This window comes from Sparus aurata, chromosome 13, assembly GCF_900880675.1.
Source record: "Sparus aurata chromosome 13, fSpaAur1.1, whole genome shotgun sequence".
NCBI lineage: Eukaryota > Metazoa > Chordata > Actinopteri > Spariformes > Sparidae > Sparus > Sparus aurata.
Genome location: NC_044199.1, coordinates 1,618,553 through 1,639,612, shown reverse-complemented (window position 1 = coordinate 1,639,612; position 21,060 = coordinate 1,618,553). Strand labels below are relative to the sequence as shown.

The following is a 21,060-nucleotide window of genomic DNA, read 5'->3' as shown; positions in this document are numbered from 1 at the left end:
CTGTTACTGTAGCAGGGCATCGACATCGTCACATTGGATAGATCTTCCTGGCTTGAGGTGGCAGCGGTAACCACAGCCTGATTTTCGTTACAGAGGTGACAGGTTGAAAGAGTGTTGCTCAGAAATGGCGCGATGAACATACCAGGAACACGTGGGCATCGAGCTGAGAACCACAGGAAGGGTAGTGGAGAGAGTCAGAGTGCTGAGAGTTGCATGGTCTTTTTATCAGATCTGTTTCACACAACAGAAACCAGCTTTATCCTTTAACATCCCAAACTATTTAAGCCGTAGTCGAGCCCGTTTTTATGCTCATAGTGTTGCTTGCATACGACTGACAAACATTTATCCTAAAAAAAATGTTTGGGGCTGGCAAACACCTTCTTCCCTCTGGTCTACAAGATAGCAGCCATAGATGTACGACAAATTAAAGGAGACGTATTCTGCTCGTTTTCAGGTTCATCATTTTCATTTTGTCAGACGAGTAGAACAGGTTTACAAGCTTCAGTGCTTAAAAACACATCAGTTTTCCCTCTGTTTTATAGTCACTGTCTCTTTAAGACCCCCCTCCTGAATACAAAGTCTGCCCTGATTGGTCAGCACACACACGCCTGAGCCAGGCATGAATTAGGATATGTGTGTGTGTGTGTTTGTGATGTGAATTGATTCAGTGAAGAAGTCACAGAATTTAAGGCGGGACTACCGGCGAGGAGTTTGAGGAGCGGTGCTTTCTGCGGGAGACGGGAGCTCCTGTCGGTGCAGACTTTGGGCTTTTTAACTTAGATTGAAGGAAAAAAAAGAAAACAAAAGAGCGAAATAGGTCTCCTTTAAATTAAAGAAATCACTGTTTTACCTTTTATTTATTTTCCCAAAACCTAATCATGTTTGGCTTCATACACAGACTGTCAGAGTGTTATCATGAGGGGAAGCTGTCACCATCTGAAAACAAATTTGAATCATTTAGACTGGAGCACGTGGACAGTGATATGAATGTGGACCGGGTCTAGTTTCTGGGCCATGTGTTCCGAGTGCAGGCTCGATGAAGTCGCACTTTGGACACCAGAGGGATGCAACAGGCTTGTCAGGCTTACAGTAGAATCAGCAGGTGGTTAGGTTGGTCATAATACATACTGCTCAGGATAATCCCTCTCAAACCTTCTTAGCTAGCTAATATGTCTCCTTTTCTTTCCTCTTCCTCCTCCTCTTCCTCCTCTCCTCTGCACAGGCCAGCATAACTACCTGTGCGCGGGCAGAAACGACTGCATCATCGATAAGATCCGAAGGAAGAACTGTCCAGCCTGCCGCTTCAGGAAATGTCTTCAAGCCGGAATGAACTTGGAAGGTAAACAGTCTGAGTGTGTTTAAATCAGGCCGGGCCTCATTAAAACTGACCTCAGAGTCAGAGTGAGGCAGCAGTTAAAGCGGAGCGGAGCTTCCCCCGGACCTTCCTCGCCCACATTGGTAGATCAAGAGGCAGAGGAGGAGGATAAAATTAGACACGTTCACACCTCCAGCTATGCTAACTACTATGACCTGTAAGCTAACAGTCAAGAGCTGTTATAAACCATGGGTGGGTAAGATCAAGTTCTTCACTGGCCTACATTCAGCCATTGAGAAGAAGAAAAAAGCCCCCATGAAGCGCTGAACGCAACGAAATAACACAAAATGACTCATGTAATCATCAGAATGTGATTTATTCGGTCCAGTTGCTTTTAAAAATGTGTGAAACAGCTGTATATGTCTATCACGTGGGTGTGAAGCCAACAGGAAGTCACTGAAAGTCTAGGATGCTGCAGGAGGACGTCAGTGGGCAGCTCTGCGTGGGAGGAAGCCCTGTGGAGGCTTCTGCTGCGTTTGAACTGGGGACTCAAATTTTCCAAGTTCTCAGTTGACGGTTTTTAAACTGGAAACTGAATTCTGACTTTTGACTCATTTGATGGGAATCAGGCCATCGTCGAACACTGTGTCCTTAATACATCCACAGGTTCACCGGCTGCACATTTGATTCAAGTATTTAATCTTCAAATTTGAATTTTATTGACATATACTTGTATTATATTTATATCATCACGCCATCAAGTTATTGAAATGGACAGCCGCACGCAAACACAAATATCTCCAGACCTCGTGCTTGAATGAGGAGAAAATCTCCACAGCTGAGATAATGAAACTTTGCAGTGTTTCAAATCATGCTTGTAGCTTCACACTTGCAAATTATACCGAATTGAATTGTAAGTGTATTATAATAGACTTACTGAGTTTACTTCCATAATAACTTTATAACTGTTTTTGTCATTTGTTATTGTAGCACTCCAACTATTTGTAAACTATCCAACTGTAAGCAGAAATAATGGAGCTGCAGCCTTTTAGACCCAGTCACAAGACAGCATCACATTTCATTATATCACTTTCACAATAATCCAGCACAGATTTGTTCACAGATGTCAGCGAGAGATTTATTAACCGCGTTGAATCAAACATGCTGTGCAAATGTATTTTGACAAAACAATGTCTGCCTGTGAGAAAAATTTGGAAAAGACGACAGATTCTTTTTTTTATTCTATAAGATCTATAACGTCTTGCTGTAAGATGTGTGTTCATCAGTATGGAAACATGACCGGCTACAGAATCGACACACACATTGATCAGTGTCAAGTCAAAAGTCCGCAGTCTCGGATCACCTGCTGATCTTTCACCAGATTCTGCTTCCAGGGAAGAATGTTTGGGACACGGTGACACCACTTAGCTTTGTTGAGGGTTTAGAAGATGGACGTGGGAGGCAACAGCTGAAGCACAACCACTGCATGAGTGCTTGGAACTTGGTCATTGTGTCGTTCCAGCTGATGCCCCCTTAGGGTGTGAAAAAGCTGCCAGTGGTTTGTATAAGTGAGTGTTGAGTCAGATTAACAGTCAGCAGTTTGTCACACGGAGGAGAAGGTAGCTTCACAGAGAGAGAGACAGAAGACGGAGAGAGGGGTTTGATGGACGTCACCACATCAGCACACAGACTCCCAACAGAAAGGCTCTTAGTTGCCATAGAAACGGCAGGAAAGGAAATTAAAAAAGGTAGAGGGTAGAAAAAAAAAACATGTTTTTTTCACGGTAACCTCTCAACTCCCGACATGTTCTGCACATTTAGTGAAATGCCGAAATGATCTGCATACAGTGCTGCCTGCAAAAACACAGCAGTTTGCTTTTGCTGTTGGTGCTTTTCTGCAAAAAATAATAAAATGTCAAAATCAATCATCTTCTGAGAAACGGGAGCGTTTTGATGAAGACGTTACGGCGCAGTACTGTGCAGAAAACAGCATGTTGCATTCTTCAAACCTTTCTCTGGTTTCTTAGAACTGACATTTTTTTAATGTAACTCAGTTGTTTCCATCACTGACTTGTCCCTTTTGATTTTCTTCATCCACATAAATGTAAAGTAAAGTGCAGCACTGAGGTGTAGAGATCTGGTGAAGGGAGGCTGACATGACGGAGTCGTGTGTAATCAGCAAATGTTTTTACCTCCGTAAATATCGTACGTGTTCATGCAGCATTAAGCATCCGCACATTCACTTCTTAAACATTCTCATTGTGCAACAAAATAAAACGTAAAAAAGTTAAAATGGGCATAAAAAGAAATGAGATTTTAAAGGTGCAGTATGTGAATAATTGGCCGCCTTTCAGAGGTAAAAAAAAAAAAAAAATGGGGCGCAGCTGACTGTTGCTAAGTGTAGCCGCGGTTAGCCTCAGTTAGCATTATGAGACAGAACAGCCTGAGGCTAGCTGATTAGCATGCTAACATCCATAAATATTGCTGCAAAAAGTACATAGACATCTTTGTTATGATATCAAAACATTTTTTTTATATTTTTTATTATGTGTTTGGTGCTATGAGGCTGTTTATTTCTGTATTTATCTGATGTTTGGAGCTAAAGTTGTCTCTCTCTTACTGTGGTGAATTTGATATCTTGTGCTCAGCCTGCGTTCTGGAGAACTGATGGACTTCACGTTCACTACTTTCTGACATTTTATAGACCAAATGATTCATCACTGATGAAAAAACTTTAGATTAATACTTCCTCATTTTGTCAGACCTCATGATGGCTGTGTTGTCTGATTGGCTGCTCGGTTGAACATCTGTCTGGCTGTTTCCCCTCGTTCTGCCGGCTGTCTGTACATTTGTACCATACAGCACATGGCACTCGAAAACTCATGACACGAGAGGAGAAAACACATGACTCCCCATAAAATTAATTCCTATGACGACCCTAATGCCCGTGTATCAAATGATCAGCTTATAATCTCTGACAAACAGTTTCCTGCTCTGAACTTTAACTCGTTCTTCTGTGTGGCGGGGGCTGTAGGATGCCTCTGCGATCACGTGATTTGCTGAAGAAACATCTGCTTGATGCATAAAAAGTAAAATAACCGCTGCTCACTGGTTCCTTGTTTTCATGTCTCCTTCTTTCCTTTCCTACTGTTCTCTCCCTCCTCATCCCCCAGCGAGGAAAAACAAGAAGCTGATCAAGATGAAAGTGCAGCAGCGCCCTGGACCCTCAGAGCCCATCAGCAACATGCCTGTTCCAGTGATCCCCAGGTGCATGCCCCAACTTGTGCCCACCATGCTGTCTGTGCTCAAGGCCATCGAGCCAGAGATCATCTACTCGGGCTACGACAGCACGCTGCCCGACACCTCCTCACGCCTCATGACCACTCTCAACAGGCTGGGGGGGCAGCAGGTCATCTCTGCAGTGAAGTGGGCCAAGTCACTGCCAGGTAACAACAAGAAAAGCTCCTCAGCATGTGTGAATTACACCACTGCTAAAGAAAAGTGTGTCACTGGAAGTATTTCCATTTCGTAACTTGAGACTCACTTCTTGTGAAGTGGGCCAAGCCACTCATGGAAAATCATCTGTTGCTTTTATTACATGCAGCTTGTCAAGGATGAATCATCACTTCGTCAAACATTTAGATAAAGAAAAAAGAAAATTAGTTTAACCAGACATTTAGGACACAATGACATGAGTTATCTGTTTTGCCCTTCAGTCACACTCGCAGCATTCCTCGGTATTAAACAAACACGAGAACCTGCCAGTCGCCCTGTGAGATTAATGCAGAACAAGAAGTTCCTGAAACAGAACTGACGATACTTCTAACTGTCACAGTCTTCACAGCGGGTCGGGCAGGTGTTCAGACTTTACTCTAGTCGGACTGAGACTGCAGCTTCCAGCACAGAAGGAGCCATTGTTTAGCTGAAGTTCGCAATTTAGCTGATTTAATCTTGTTAGCCTGGTAGCCAGATAGCGATCTCCGTGTCTGTGACTTAAAGTGTCCAAAGACAGATTTTTATTTCATGTTTTAGTGTAATAACGCCGGTCTATAATGATAGTTTCTTGGCCCTGTTGTTGTGCCTGAGTAGAGCCGAACATTCCCATCAGGTGAAACATCCCTGCTGTGCATCGCTGAAATGGTTCCTCTTGTCAGGGGAGCCAAAGAAAAACCCGTTTATCAACCCTGTTAATAGAAAGCGTGACCTCCGTAATGGCTGAGTGGTTAATTACAGACAGAAGAGGAGAGCGTCGCCGGCTTATGAAAGAACAGTTCACCTTGTAGACCCCGGCCTCTTCAAGTGGTTTGATTCTGATCAGGTCTTGACCGAGGTTAACGTCTTCTTGAATATGTATGAAGCTGACGTTTTTACAGCCATCTGTGTTAATTATCTCTGTACAGTCAGTGTTCCTAGAAATCCCCTTTCTGTTCAAACCACTGCAGTTCTTGACAGTTTCATTCTGACTTCTGAATTATTGACTCTAACAGCGGATTTACTGCTCTGTGACTGTGGTTCACTTCATACAGTCATATATGCACTTTACTGTTGCCCCTGATCACTTATGTGCACGGTATCAATATAAATATAAAGGGCCACAAAACTGAAAACTCCAAAGAGTTTGGAATTAAACCTCCTCATGCTACTGTAGCTTCTCATCATGAGAAAGGTGGCACATGACCTGATAATCGCTTCAGGTATTTGCTTGGAGATTTTCTCTCCTCACTCGAATTGTAGCCGTCGGTCACACGAAAGATTTAAGATTTCCCAGAGAATAAACCTCCCAAAGGCTTTTTTAAAAATATATATATATTATATATATATATATATATATATATTTGTTTAGCTGGCTGTCATCTGTGTGTGTGTGACAGAGTGATGAGGGACAAATCTGGCTTCCATCTTGTGTGTGTTGTTCAGAGCTGGCGTTCTGCCGAGGTGATAGTGAGGGAAAGCTCTTACGTAACAAAGCCCCAGTTTAAACACATGTAATGTGAACGGACTGCTCATGTGCACTTCTTTGTTTGTTTTTTTGTCGTACAGTCTTCTCAGCGTTGGAAATGACTGAACTGCAATTTTATCCCAATTTGAACATCGACTTAACTCGACCTTATTCTGTTCTTCTGTGAGCTGCAGCAGTAATCAAGTTTTAATGATGTATCGAGCGATTGCCTTTTCTTTTGTTCAGTCGCTCTGTGTCTCTCTGCTGTGCATTTTGATAATACAGACAGAATAGGTGAATTGTGCAGCAGCCATCATTATCCTCCAGGTTGATTGAAATAATATGCAGCTGTAATAATTACACCTCAGTTTAAAGAACAGATAAATGCTCAGCTTTGATCACCATCATCAGCGGAATTTAATATGTGATTTGATGTGTTTTGATTGTTATGTGTTTTCTTCGTTTGACTCGTTCAGGCTTCCGTAACCTGCACCTGGATGACCAGATGACGTTGCTGCAGTGCTCTTGGCTCTTCCTCATGTCCTTCAGTCTCGGGTGGCGGTCGTACGAGCAGTGTAACGGCAGCATGCTCTGCTTCGCCCCCGACCTCGTCATCAACAAGTGCGTACCACGACCAGCTGTTGTATGTTTCTGTCGTTTTCTTCTTCGTCAGCCAGTTTTGTTTCGCAGTTGTTAATTTTACCGTGACAGTCTCGTTCGGATCACGCACTCGTCCATCCGTCCGCGAAAGAGATTTGGCACTTTCTCTGTGTTGAGATGTTTAATCAGGTGAAAGGAAGCAGCCGGTGACACCCCGTTTATCAGCACATGGCTCTCTGCAGCCTACAACACGCCAACAGTGGCGTTACCACAGACAGACTGTAGAAAGACAAGATGTCGAATAAAAGGCACAAAAAAGAAACAACCTCTCATGGTTTATAAAACACACGTTCCTCACAAATCCCACTGAGGCGTGAGGTGAATAACAGAGAGAGGGCTCAGGTACGACTGCAGTATGTTAATTACAAAGACGTGTTACTTAAAGAATCACAGATCGGTCGTACCTGGAAGTCTCTGTGCTCACCACTGTTTGTCCCTGGAGGACTCAGGATCAGGCAGAGACTCACTGACAGTTGGCTTCTCTCTTCTTATAGCGCCATTTTAAATTATTGAAGGTCAACTGTTACTTCAGGGGGTTTAAACATCTTTGTGTCTATTTTATCATTATCTCTTTACACCAAAGTGTTGGAGTTTTATGTCTGTACTTTAAGGTAAATATGTAACCAACTATGCACCTAGAATGTGAGATTTAATCACGGAATAATTTAAGTATTGAACGGTAGCTTCCATGTCGACCTCGACTTGGTGCAGAATCAGCGTTTTAGTCGGCTTGCTTACTTTCAGAAACATAAACGTGACTTCCCTCAGAAGCCCAGATTAAACACAGTTTATGATTAAGAATAAAAACATATTTGATTGGAGCACAAATACACAAGAGTCTTTCCAAGCCAACAGGAGCTTCTCTGTCCCACAGGAAACGGCTCCTAAAGTGCTTAAAACACCTCGTCAGTAGTCCTTCCTTTAAATCCGTGACTTTGTGACACGCAAACATTTTTAAAATTTACACCGACTGTATGTTCTCGGTGGAAGTGACGCTAACTGAAAGCTGAAAACACGACGGAGCTGGCTCAGACTTGTGAGAGCTGACCAACCAGAGCAGACTGTGAGGAACACAGTGCTGCTGTACGAGATGACAGAAATGACAAATACACATTATGAATCTGAAAATGAGCATAATATCTCCTCTATTACCTGATGGGAGTTGTGGTCACAGCTCTTGTTTTAAGATGAGCACGGACTCGTTTGAGGTGCTGTGTTTAAATGTTATTCACTTCACCCCGAGTGGAGAGAGTGCGACGTGCCCCGAGCCCTCGACACCGTTACGACCCACAAACAGCTAATCCTCTACGCAGAAAGCGAGGACCGAGCTGTGAGGAGCTGCTCCCAGTGGACCTCGTAAACTCACACAGGGGTAAAAATAGATATGAAAGGTGAAGAAGTCACTGTCGGTTGCACGCCATTTAGTCAGAATGAATACATAGCTCTAAAGCTCAGGCCCCACAATGAATCTGGAGAATGTGCTGCATTGATTTTTTGAGGTAGAAAGTAATGTAGGCTGTGTGTGAGTGGAAGTGAGGTGTAAAAATCCATCAGGACTGATTTCACAGTCCAGTTCTCTCCTGCACGTCTGTAGTGGCGTCCCTGCTGGGGCTGTTTACTGGGAATTAAATAACAGGATGAGTTAAAGAGCTCCGAGGATAATATTTGTGTCTCTCTCTTCCCCCTGTTTTCCTCTGTTTCTTCCCCCGCTGTCTCCACCTGTTCCACCCTTCTCCCCTCTCCACCTCCCCCCTCTCCCTCCTCTCAGAGAGCGGATGAAGTTGCCCTTCATGACCGACCAGTGCGAACAGATGCTGAAGATCTGTAACGAGTTCGTCAGACTGCAGGTGTCACATGACGAGTACCTGTGCATGAAGGTCCTGTTGCTGCTCAGTACAGGTAACGGTGCACGTCACTCAGAAATCACAGCTGAGCATCTCAAACCTCAGGAAATGCAATTTGTGGCAGTGACTTCTCAAATATGCTTATGAAACACTGACAGAGATGAGCAGAGGCAGGATATTTATTACAAATTAGCAGTAAATTAATACTTATAGCTCTCGTCAGGCTGAGGCGAGTTGCAGGTGTCTGGTCGGTATTAAAGTAGTTGTTTAAACATCGTAGTCTTCATCAGGTTTTCAGTGTTAAATCTCTCTTTTTTTGTCTGTCTAAGCCGTCCAGGTCTACAGTCACTTCTTGTTGCACTAAAACAGCCACAGGGGGAAACATTTCTTTTCATAACAGGCAGACACATCGATACCAAATAAAGATTTTGTGGTGATTTGTTGTGATCTACGACCTACAAGGTGACATTTTCCTTCTGGTGCTTTTCGGAACAACCGTATCACATTTTTCTGCCTGTTAATCGTCTGAAGTCCGTCTCAGCTGAAAACATCTGTGATAGAAACCGCTGCAGCTTCGATCCCGCTTCTGAAGTTTGTTTGATAAATGATAAAATGATCAGTAAGGTCACAAACAGTCAGAAGAGTTAAACTTTTAGAGAATAAGGAGCTCTCTGTTTCTGTTGTGTAATCACCGCCATCACAAATTTGCCTGAAGGATGAAAAAAAAACCTCATTACAACAAAATATCTTCCCCAAATTGATTGTCTTCATTTTGCTGAGTGCAAATTGGATTCAGCAGAGATCTGTTCTTATAATTAAAATGAATCCTGAATGCATTTTCAGTCGTTTGAGTTGCAGATATTTTTGTGATTTACTTTAAAATGTACAATTTAGTGAAGGTGATGAGAGGACAGAATAAAAAAAGAAACACTCTCTTTTTGTTCTGAGGAGGTAAAATAATCGACATACTGTACAAAGCAGTGAGCTTCCAGTTACACAAGCTGTGTAATTATCTCCATTAAAATCGCTAGAAAAACACGACGCAGCATGAAAAGAACAGAATCACTAAATCAAACAATTCCCCTATGATGTAAATGTCTCTTTTTCTGAGGAGGAGAGCGTTCTTCCTTCCGCCTCGCTCTCTGTGAATGGCAGGGGAAAGGATGCACTTTAGAGGCGATTTGCTCGTTATGCAGAGGAAATGACATTTCCATACGGAGCCTTGGTTGCATTTTCGTACCTGAGAGCTATTTCCATCTGTTTCCCTCAGGGATGGAAACACTATCAGGTCAGGACGGGGGGTCGGAGCTGTTTTAATCATTTCTCCTGCACATGTGTGAAAATTAAAGTCACCTATGGGACACTTTGATTTACTGTATAGCACACCTTTTTACTTTCAGCAGAGTTTAAATTAGCACCACAAAACATAAATAATTGTAAAGAACCACACACCACACCGCACAAATGGGTCATAGTAGCTATTTTCTACTATCACCCAAAGCTCTGTTGGGTAAAAGTGACACATTAATCTGCAATCGAGAGCAGAAATCTGTTCTTACTCTTTTAAAAATCGTCTCTCGGCCAAACCTGAACCTGCATGATGAAGAGAGCAGAGGGAATCGCACTGCTGTATCTCCCATTTATCTGATTATGTAAATCAGACAGTATTTCACCCCCGTCCTGCCCTCTGTGGCTTTGCATAATCTCTAGGCCAGTTACTGTGGCTTCATCTGGGCCCACTGCCAGCGACCAGACCGCCGAGGAGCCTGTGATGTGTTGGCACGGTCGTTATGGCGACTGCTCAGAGATGTTGTTTTCTGCTCTTCTGGGGTTTTTATAACATTTTTGTGAGCCACTTATATATAAATCAGAAATGTATTTTCTGATTTATATATAAGGGACTCACAAAAATAGTGAGTTGCGCAGGAATGTAAAAAAAAAAGGAAAATGAAATCTGATGCGGGAACTAATATGTCTTGTTTTAATACATTTGAGAATTTAAAGGAGAGTTATTGTCTTTTTTTGTTTTGTACCTTTTCCCGAGTGAAAACTTCTGGAAAGGAAAAAAGGTCACACCAACAGAAGCTCCCCTCTCCCACAGAAAACACTGCTCCTGAAACGCCTCATCAGTAGTCCCGCCTTTAATTCATTAACTTTGTGACATCACACTGCATCAGTGTGTCATATTTTTTTGTAATTCACGCCTCGCTGCTCGCTGCCAGTTCAGCAGTTTAGCACAGCTGCTCTGTTGTTGTTGGCGCTGCTGGTTCAGGCGTGTGTGAGCCGACCAATCAGAGGAGACATTAATAAAAAATAAAATTATGAACCCAAAAATGATCATGATATGTCCCCTTTTAATAGAAATAAACAATATGTGTGTACTTAAAAGTAGATTTATGTGCTGACAGTTGAACCTGCAGAGTTTTGACTTCTTTAGACATTTTCCCATTTCCATGCACCGTGCAGGTGAAACCCCTCACCTGCTTCTACAGTCATTTGTAGCCTATCAGATGTTTCCTTTCTCCTCAGCCAGTGACATAAGAAGGCATCAGTGGGTGTGATCTAATGTGATCTAATGTGATCACAGCGTTACTTCTGCGTAGTTTGCAGTTCTGAATGAGAACACGAGGAGAGAGCGAATGTCAAACTGCTGCCAAGAGACATTTTTTCCCCCTCAGATGGCAAAGTCATTTCATGAACAGCTCTCGGTAATGAGTGTCAAATCTTATTCACCCAATTAGAGGTTGGGAATATTTCTGGGCTCCTGGATCAATGGGTCACGGTTGAGGAAACAGCGGTTAGTCGCGATCCTCAGTGTGTGTTCTTTAAGATACACTGTACATGCTGAGTTTATAATATTAATGATGCGTCCGAATCACCTCGTAGACTCTCATCCAGGCCACACCAGTTAGTAACATGGATAGCTACTGTGTTGTGTGCTTCCTGTTAGTTTTGCATATTTTCCACTGCCCACAGCCTTCTGGTAAGAAGTTGCGTGCATGCATCTGTGTATGTTTAGCCAGCAGCTCCTGAGGGTCTCTGTCAGGGTCCCACACAAACACTCAAATTAAGTTTTAATGTCCTGTGCTGCTCTTTGCTCTTTGCTGCAGCAGAGAACAGGAAAAAGAAGAGGCAAAGAAAAATAGCAACATTACTGATGGATTCCCAGTTTGAGACAGATGTTTAAATGTGCATAACCAGCTGTTCACATCGACAGCTGCTCAGATGGCGGAGCAGATACATAGAAACGTGTCTGGGTGCAAATTACATAATATGGTATCTTGAGGTATTCACAAGTTTAAAATCCTCCTCAGCAGCAGCAGCAGATGCACAGTTGTTTTGTAGACAAAATCAAATTTCATATCATCTTAGAAAAGCTAGCAAGGTTGCGTTCTTGCTTCAATGTGGATATATTTGAAGCTGTTAGCGGGAAAAGTGTCCTGATGGGATTTTAAACCAGTTCACTGGATGTGACCTGGGGCCCCGACTGCAGATTACACATCCCTCGAACTGTGTGCCACTAATTAACAATGTTTTTTTGTTTTTATTTATTTTACTTTATGAGTCACAATCCTGCTACTGCCAGCGAGCCCACACACTGATGTGTCCCCCGATATCTGTCTTTGTGCTGATGTGTGTTTAGTACCGAAGGATGGCCTGAAGAGCCAGGCGGTGTTTGACGAGATCAGGATGACGTACATCAAGGAGCTGGGAAAAGCCATCGTCAAGAGGGAGGAGAACGCTAGCCAGAACTGGCAGCGCTTCTATCAGCTAACTAAGCTACTGGACTCGATGCAGGAGGTTAGAGACACACACACACACACACACACACACACACACACACACACACAGTTCAGGGTTTACTCTAAGGAACATCATGTTGACATATATGAAAAATATATTGTACTACATAAAAAATACATCTTAATATATAGAAGGAGCCCACATATATTATATAAATGTCAAGATATTGATATTTTGCTTAAAGAATATTTTACAAAATGTAATAAATGTGCATTTTGCAGTATTAATGCAAGTAAAGTTGGAATATATGTTCAGTTTTTATAACAGGTATATTTGTCAATATATAGGGGACATATCTCAGTATCTTCAATAATACTTTGAAAGTACTGTACATCATTAAATATATATTGAAATATACTAAAACGTATATTGTAATAAATCAGAAATATATTTTAATACGTGGATTGAGTCAACATCTATATTTGTCAATAAATGCCAAATATATTATTATTTCGCATTTTTTACTGTTTACAATATCTGAAGAGCGACAATATTGGCTATAATTGTCAAAATCAATATTTAAAGAACGTGTCTTGATATATATTAAGTGATACTATATATGTACTCTTCATATCAGTGTAATATGTAATCAAGAAATACACCGATTAAAGGTGCAATATATCATAAACTTCATTTAAAACATGTAAAAATGTACTGAAGCTTTCAGCGTGACGTTTGATGTTTTGGTTGTCATTAAAGTTAGCATGCTAACCAGCTCGGCCCTCTGGGTAGACTTGATTAAGCTAACAGGACCATTAGCTGCAGTGCTAACCCTGCTATCTAGAGGCAGCTTGCTCTTCTTTTGCTAATGTAAATACCTGAACCCGGGACTAACTCAAAGATAATCCCGTAAATTAAAAAAGCTTTAGACCAGTCTCACTGACCTGCCGTGTCTCTGCGCCCTCCTACAGATGGTCGAGGGTCTTCTCCAGATCTGTTTCTACACCTTTGTGAATAAAACCCTCAGTGTGGAGTTCCCGGAGATGCTGGCGGAGATCATCACCAACCAGATACCAAAATTCAAAGACGGGAGTGTCAAGCCTCTGCTGTTTCATCAGAAGTGACTGCCTTAAACTGTGAAGCAATGCCTTAAATTCTGCCCTCCCTGCGTACCTCTCCTGGGCCCCAAGCTTTCACCCCGAGCCCTAAGCCTTCGCTTGGCCTGCCGCCCCCACCATCGCTCTTGATTCGATTCCTCGGTTTTTCCAGGTCCCCTCTAGGAATTCTGCCAACCCCTCCAGGCCTCAGCCATTCGGCCTAATCTCGGAGCACAAAACCTGTGGCCTCACGCCTCCTAATCCCATCCCGGGTTTGGTTAAACTACGGGAGGACATCCAGCCACCGACCTGTAGCCCTTCCTGTTGGCTAACCAAGAAGAATTTGTCCTCCGGGGGGGATTTGTTGGCTCTGAATGTCTCGCGGGCAGGATGCGTTTTGGGCAATCTGGTTTTTCTTCAGCCTCCTCATCTCCTCCTCCGTCCACGGCCCTGTCCTCAGGTTTCTGACGCTGTTTATTTGGCGGCCGCCTGCCTCTTAAGCTCTACTGCCTCCATTGATTTATCGCTGTTTTCACTGACAAGCCAACACCTAGAAACACCTTTCCCTCCCTCAACTTGAGACACTGCTCACCCCAAGCTCAGGCCTTCTGTTCCTCTGCTCACCTGCCCGGCTTGTCTCTCCGTTTGCCCTCCCCAGCTCCACTGCGCAGAGAATGTAGTGAGTGTTCACTTGTTGTGGTTTCCCGAGGACTGTCGGCGGCGAAAGGGGATGAACTTAAACACGGAAAAATGAGAAACATACTCTGTGATGAGAGGATCTTTTATTCTTCTGGACCCGAGGACATGGAGGACGAACTGTTTTCAGCTGTGAATCGGTTATCTTTTATGAAATTATATGAATCAGATTTATATATCCCACCGATGGACGAAGAAAAGACGGCTAGAGGAATATTGGTTTATTTTTTGCAGTCATGCATTTCACATGCTTACACACAGGAACACAGACAAACACAAAGTATAAGCAGACACACACTCACTCAGCAAAATGTTTACACATGATGTATCTGAGAAGGGAAAAACAGTGCCTTTTAGCTTTTAAAGCTCGTCATAGCCATCCCCTCTGAGAATCTAACCTTGACATCCTTCCACATATTCTTTCTCTTTTAGTTTTTTCCACGCTGGCAATTTCTGTTTTCTTTCCAAGCCACCATTTTGTTGTTTTTAATGTGGGCAGCTCTCTGTTCTGGTCCCCAGACACAAACGTTAGGACGACAGCCGATGGTACAGATTTGAAAAAAGCAGAGCAGTGTGAAATATTAACCTCTGAGAGTCACATAGGAAAAGTATAAAAGATGTTAAAGGCCCAAAACACATTTCACGTGTGTCTCTGTAAAGTATATTTGATAAATATAAATATAGAGCATCTCCCAGTCGTTATCGCAACATCTTTAGAGTTCCAGTACCCAGATTATATTAGAAATATAATGTGGAATACATCCAAATACTTTCTTTTGACAAGCTTGTGACAAACTTGGTGCTTAATGGATGCCACTGGAATTTTAACAAGGCATATCTAATATTTTGTAATATTACGGAGCAGATTTGGAATAATCACAGTCGCTCATTGGAATGAAATTTGTTTACAAACACTGTCAGTGTATTCAGACGCGATGATGATCGAGTCGACCCGGCTTGAAGTCCGTCCGTCCGTCCGCTCACTGCCAGCTGCGTCCACGCCGACGTTCTAATCACACCTTTATTGAGCTCCAATCAGAGAGACTCACCTGGACACACCTGCCTGCTCCCACTGCAGAAATCACAGCTCCACACAAATCCTCTTGTTTGTTGTAGCCCAGTGGTTTTTAAATTAGACCACCAACCCCTGATTTAAAAACATTTTGTCCCTCATCTGATTAGAATTCTGCTTTTAGATGATTTATTACAGAAAGTTACAGATTGATCCTGTCAAAGTGTTACTTATGAATATGAGTCATGAGATGAATCAAGAATCTCTGTTGTAACTTAACAGACTCGACTGGCTGATAGACAGCAGCAGGTAACCTCACCATGCAGAACTACTTACAGGTGGACACAAAACACGGTATTTATTAAAAAGTATTGACTCAATATACAATTTTAGATGAAATATGCCCTTTAATCAACTTCATCTCAAAGCGTTGCACAAGCAGGACGTGGAGCTTTATATTAAATTCTTATGCTCAACTCCACTGAAGAGGTAAATTAATATATTTACATATTTCTATTGTACATGACGTGTAAAGAAGAAAAAAAAACAGACACCCATGACCAATCAGCACAGGCCTTCATCTCTACAGCGGAACTATTTTTGGAAGAAGATGCAGTTTGGTCCAAATATTTATTCAACTGAAGCTCAGGCTGAGTGATTCCATCACTCGGACGTGTTCCACTAGTGCCAAATGTAATAACACGTTTTTTATACGTCTTTTGCTGGGAGATGTGAATGAGTGACGGGTCAGTCGGGGCTTTTCTGTGGAAGATCTCAGTTCAGAGTCACACCTACACCAGCTTACACGTACTGATTGTTATCCTTCGAGTGAGTTTAGATGATAGATGACACTTTTTTTTTGTTTTGGAGATGCACAAAATATTGTATTTTTGAAATTGCAACCGAAGCAGCTCTATGTACTGCGCTCAGACAGGCGGCGGTCAAAGATCTGGTACACTTGTGATGTGAAAACATGTTTGTACCAGCTTATGCGATGGCCAAAGTGAAATACACCAACAGCGCGGCTGTACATGAACACACAACACGCCGCCCTCACCGCAGACGCAGCTCTGCTCCCCCTCAGTGTTTCTTCTCACTGCCTAGAATATCTACTGTACAGATTTTCAGCTGTTTGACTCTGAACGGTACTCGTCCCTCCGCTGCAGCACATAAACTCTGAATGGCAGTTGACAGGCCAGGTAGCAGGTTGCCATGGCGATGGGTCATTTGTACGTTACCTACAGGGAGCAGCGCAGCAGGCTGTGGACGCGTACACGCCACTATTCAATAAGAGCCATCACGTCTGTAATCAGCCTTCCTGCTGAAGGATGGTCGCTGGCAGCGGGCTCGTCTCATGTACAGTGCCGGCTCTCCATCCTCGCACGCTCACCCGCTCTCGTGGCCCTGTGATGTAAAGAACGCGGGCTTAACGCCGCTCACGTCACGGGGAGGATTTGACTTTAACTGTCTATTTGTTTGGGTAACTTTTGCATACAGTATTACAGTCGTTTCCAGGTGGTGGTGCTTCAGAAAACCAGCTTTAATGTGTAGATGTTAACCATATCCCTGCTCATTTCTAAATGGCCATAGGTGTACATAGCAGCGCCAACATATCCAGTGCAATGTAAACAGTGTCTATTATTACAAAATATTTTTACATGGACATAACCTCTATACTCCTATACGTTTTTCCTCTTACCTTTCAACTACATGTTTGACTAAAGGCCTTGCGAAAGGGAGACAGAGAGCCATAGAAATAAGATTTCAAATCAGGAAATAGATAAACCCTTAACAAATATCAATGCTTTTGGAGAATGATCTGTTGTAAAGAGAAAAAAAAAAAAAAAGATGATATTTTCTGCGATTTTGAATACATCAGCTTGATCCTCTTTGATATGAATAATTTTACCCGATCCTTTTTGTACATTGAACGAGTCGAGAAAGTAAATATTTTTCTGTTTGTTGGTTTGTGTTTGATAAAGGTAGACGTGTTGAATACATTAGGAAGTGTTAAACATGTTTGTCTTGTGAAGTAAATGTAAATTCTACGAGTCATGGGGAAGTCTACATGGATGCTCACTGTGTTTTAAAAGTTATGAGGAAACGAGGGAGGGAGGGAGGGAAGGAGGGAGGGAGGTGAGACGAGACGGACGGGAGGTAAGAGTTATATAAGAGTGACCAAAGCAGAGGAGTTTAAAAAAAAAAAAATAAAAAGATTTTAACAAACAGAAGTATTCAAGCAGTTACATTTTAAGTAGCACTTATTATCCAACTTCTAGTACTTCTTATTTTATTTGAAAGGTATCTTTTTGTAAAGGTCCGGGCTTTGGATCGTGTACATTGCTGTGAGGATTTAATGGTCACATTAAAATAGAAAACGAAACAAAACAAAACAAAAAAAAAGTTGAATCTCGAGTGAAAGTAAACCTACCAGAGCCTGACGGAATTGCACTACCCTCATACTGGTTGATAAAAGTCTATTTTGTATAAAATACATGCAAATATTATCTTTAAAGATTAAGGGCAGATCATGTTTCACTGGTACATATGGCTATGGCTTTCATTGAAGTCTGTTTTGTTCGTATTTCAGTTATGTAAATGTAATCCAATGTAAAAAAACAAAACAAAAAGTATAAAATGTTTGTTTAAAAAAAAAACAATAGTTTGTTTTACTTCTGTATTACACCTCCTCTGTAGTCAGTGTCGATATTTTCACCTATTTGATTAAATGTTGAATTAAGTTATCTGTGTTGTTCTTTGGCATCGGGTCGGTGACAGCGCGGGGGATGCTGCTGCTGATGTCATCGCCGGTTCAAAGTGAAAAATTCAGAAGAACCGATTTCTTTTTAGTTCAAACATCTTACACAATAAAGTTTCCTGTTTTTCAACGCTCAGCTCCACTCGCTTGATTTTTTTTTACTAGTTGAAAATCATCTCGAACTCTCATCGATTACACGCTGAAGTGTAAAACTTGCGACGTCACTTGTTCACTGTCTTGCTTCGCATTAGGTAAGAAGATCAGTTCCACTCACTGTGTGTGTATTAAAGCGATATTCCGGTGTAAATTTAATCCATGGTCTAAACCACCGTGAAACTGTGTTAGACTCCCTCTCCAGAGATCAAGTTAGCAGACCGCTAATTTACAGAGTTTTATCAACCTCAGAAACGACCGCACGACAACAATACACTGCAGTAAATGGATCCAAATATAAACCGCCACCAAAAAGCCACAAATAATGCTCAGAACAGCACCAAACTTCAGCAACAGTACAAATAGGGTCTCAGCACATAGTCCGGGGCATCTAACCTCCGCTAGCTTAGCTGGATTTCTACTGAAAAGCTGACTAAATTTACCACTCTTCTGCAGCAGCTTCCTGTTGACGGGAAGTCCCGACGAGTCGATTACTGAGTGCAGTAGAGTTCCGCGGCTCATGGATGAAAATGTATGATTATGACTCCATGGAAAAGCAATCACAGTTCATATGTGTCTTACCTGCCAGTTTATAACAGTTATTATCGAGAGCGGACAGGGAAAAGAACGGAATTGAGCATTTCCAACCGCACTCGGTGATCGTTGCGTCGGGACTTCCCCGACCCGGAAGCTGATGGAGGAGAGTTGAAATCTGTTTTTAGCTTCACAATAGAAATCCAGCTAAGCTAGCGGAGGTTAGATGCCCCGGACTATGTGCTGAGACCCTATTTGTACTGTTGCTGAAGTTTGGTGCTGTTCTGAGCATTATTTGTGGCTTTTTGGTGGCGGTTTATATTTGGATCCATTTACTGCAGTGTATTGTTGTTGTGCGGTCGTTTCTGAGGTTGATAAAACTCCGTAAATTAGCGGTCTGCTAACTTGATCTCTCGAGAGGGAGTCTAACACAGTTTCATGGTGATTTAGACCATGGATTAAACTTACACCGGAATATCCCTTTAAAGGGACATTTATGGAATTAGATTTGTGCCAAAAGAAAAAAACAAAACTCCTTAATCTAAAACAAATGTAGGAATTTGAGAGAACATTAAACTAATTTCAAAAATAAAACATAACTTGCAATCAAATAATTTGTCAAATTGTGTAAAATATTGGTCTTTTACTCTTCTAATAATGAATTATTGTGTTCACGGTTCCCTCTGCTTCTCTCGCTCCGCTCAGACGGAGAGAAGAAGAATTTGACGACGACGACAATGAAGAACAACAATAACAATCCACAAGAAAAAGTAATGCAAAGTAAGTAGTTATTACATACATATATTGTTCTTCATTGTCGTCGTCGTCAAATTCTTCTTCTCTCCGTTTTAAAGCCAGGGTCGCTTAGCGGGCCAGCTTCCTGTACTGAGCTGTGTCAGTCAAAAACTAATTAGCCAATGGGGACGCTCTGCTTAAAAAGCCCGCCCACTCGAGAGGTTTGTGCCAAAACTGCCAACAAAAAGTCAGAGCGCAAAGACGCAGAGAGAAGCAGAGGGAACCGTGAACACAATAATGCATTATTACAAGAGTGAAGACAAATACTTTACACTATTCAACAAATTATTTGATTGCAAGTTATAAGTTTTATTTTTGAAATTAGTGTTATATTCTCTCAAATTCCTATTTTTGTTCGACATTTAAGAAGTTGTGTTTGTTTCTTTTGGCACAAATCTAATTCCATAACTGTCTTGCTTCACATTAGGTAAGAAGATCAGTTCTACTCAATGTGTGTGTATTAAAGGGACATTCTGTTAATTTAAAACCTGGGCCCTTTTATTTACTTTGGTGTGTAAATGATTCATTCTTGTCAAATGTTTTGGAATCGGTCCTGTAGATACAATGACTGTGATCCTTTGGGGCAACTGTTACTGTCAAAGTCCTCTGACAGGCTCAAGTTGTCATTCTGTCCCACAACATTACGGAGACGATTCAAATGAAGACGACCTTTATGTTAAATAATAAGAATGTAATGTAAAAATACTGGAACTTACCAGATTTCCCTTCCAGCCTGGAGCTGCAGTCAGGAGGCATTATGACTGGAGGGGGAAACTTGTGCTGCTGTGTCCAGAGATCAAAATTACATTTCCTCACGACGTGTGAAGCTCACTGAGTAACAGATTGTATCTCATTCATTTAATCGGCGCACAAACAAAAGTTTGAAAATGACATGTTTGTGGTCTAGCAGGCAGTTCTGTGCTGGAACTGGAATTTCTTGAGCAAAGTGACTTCAGACAGTCTGAGTCATCATGAGCAGGGGCGGAAATCAAAAGAGGAGAGCGACATGACATTTTCTCCTGAGCAGAGAAGAGCTGAAACTCTGCTAACCAACACTCGGTACTGCCCTCACCACTGCAAACACTGGGTCATGTTACTGCGGCTTGCCAGCTGCTGTCAGCTAACCACCAGCCAACACAAAGAGCGGCCTGTAATTCAGCACGGAGAAAATGAACACTGGTGACTTTTATAAATGTGTTTTAACTGTATTTGATGAAAGAAGTAATTAAAGAACGTCTCACTTTGTTTGTCCTGGAGGTTGTGGACCTGCAGGCTGTGACACTGCTCAGGACTGCAGAGGCACAGGTGCTTTTATTACCTTTAATTAATATACTTGAGATTAGTCGTATTTGCAGAGATAAACTGGGCTGCACATTTTATTTTACCAGGATTGTTCAACCGGAGATTTACCCCCTCTATCATGTGGCTGCAGGCGGGGGATAAAACTTCTGAAACACAAAATTTTTGTTTATACATGCGATTGTTTTAAAAATTAACAAGCAAGATACAACAT

General features: G+C 42.1%; 1 protein-coding gene across 2 annotated transcripts in view; it reads left to right on the top strand.

The window, feature by feature from the left end:
- Window positions 1-18,201, top strand: part of LOC115593953 (glucocorticoid receptor) — a 68,363-nt gene extending 50,162 nt beyond the window's left edge. For both annotated transcript variants that reach the window (XM_030437676.1, XM_030437675.1), the window contains 6 exons: window positions 1,223-1,339; window positions 4,489-4,761; window positions 6,731-6,875; window positions 8,683-8,813; window positions 12,402-12,559; window positions 13,474-18,201. In XM_030437676.1, the coding sequence (XP_030293536.1) occupies window positions 1,223-1,339; window positions 4,489-4,761; window positions 6,731-6,875; window positions 8,683-8,813; window positions 12,402-12,559; window positions 13,474-13,626 (977 nt within the window). In that variant the 3' untranslated portion in view covers window positions 13,627-18,201. The remainder of the gene's footprint in view (window positions 1-1,222; window positions 1,340-4,488; window positions 4,762-6,730; window positions 6,876-8,682; window positions 8,814-12,401; window positions 12,560-13,473) is intronic.
- Window positions 18,202-21,060: the final 2,859 nt, after the last annotated feature.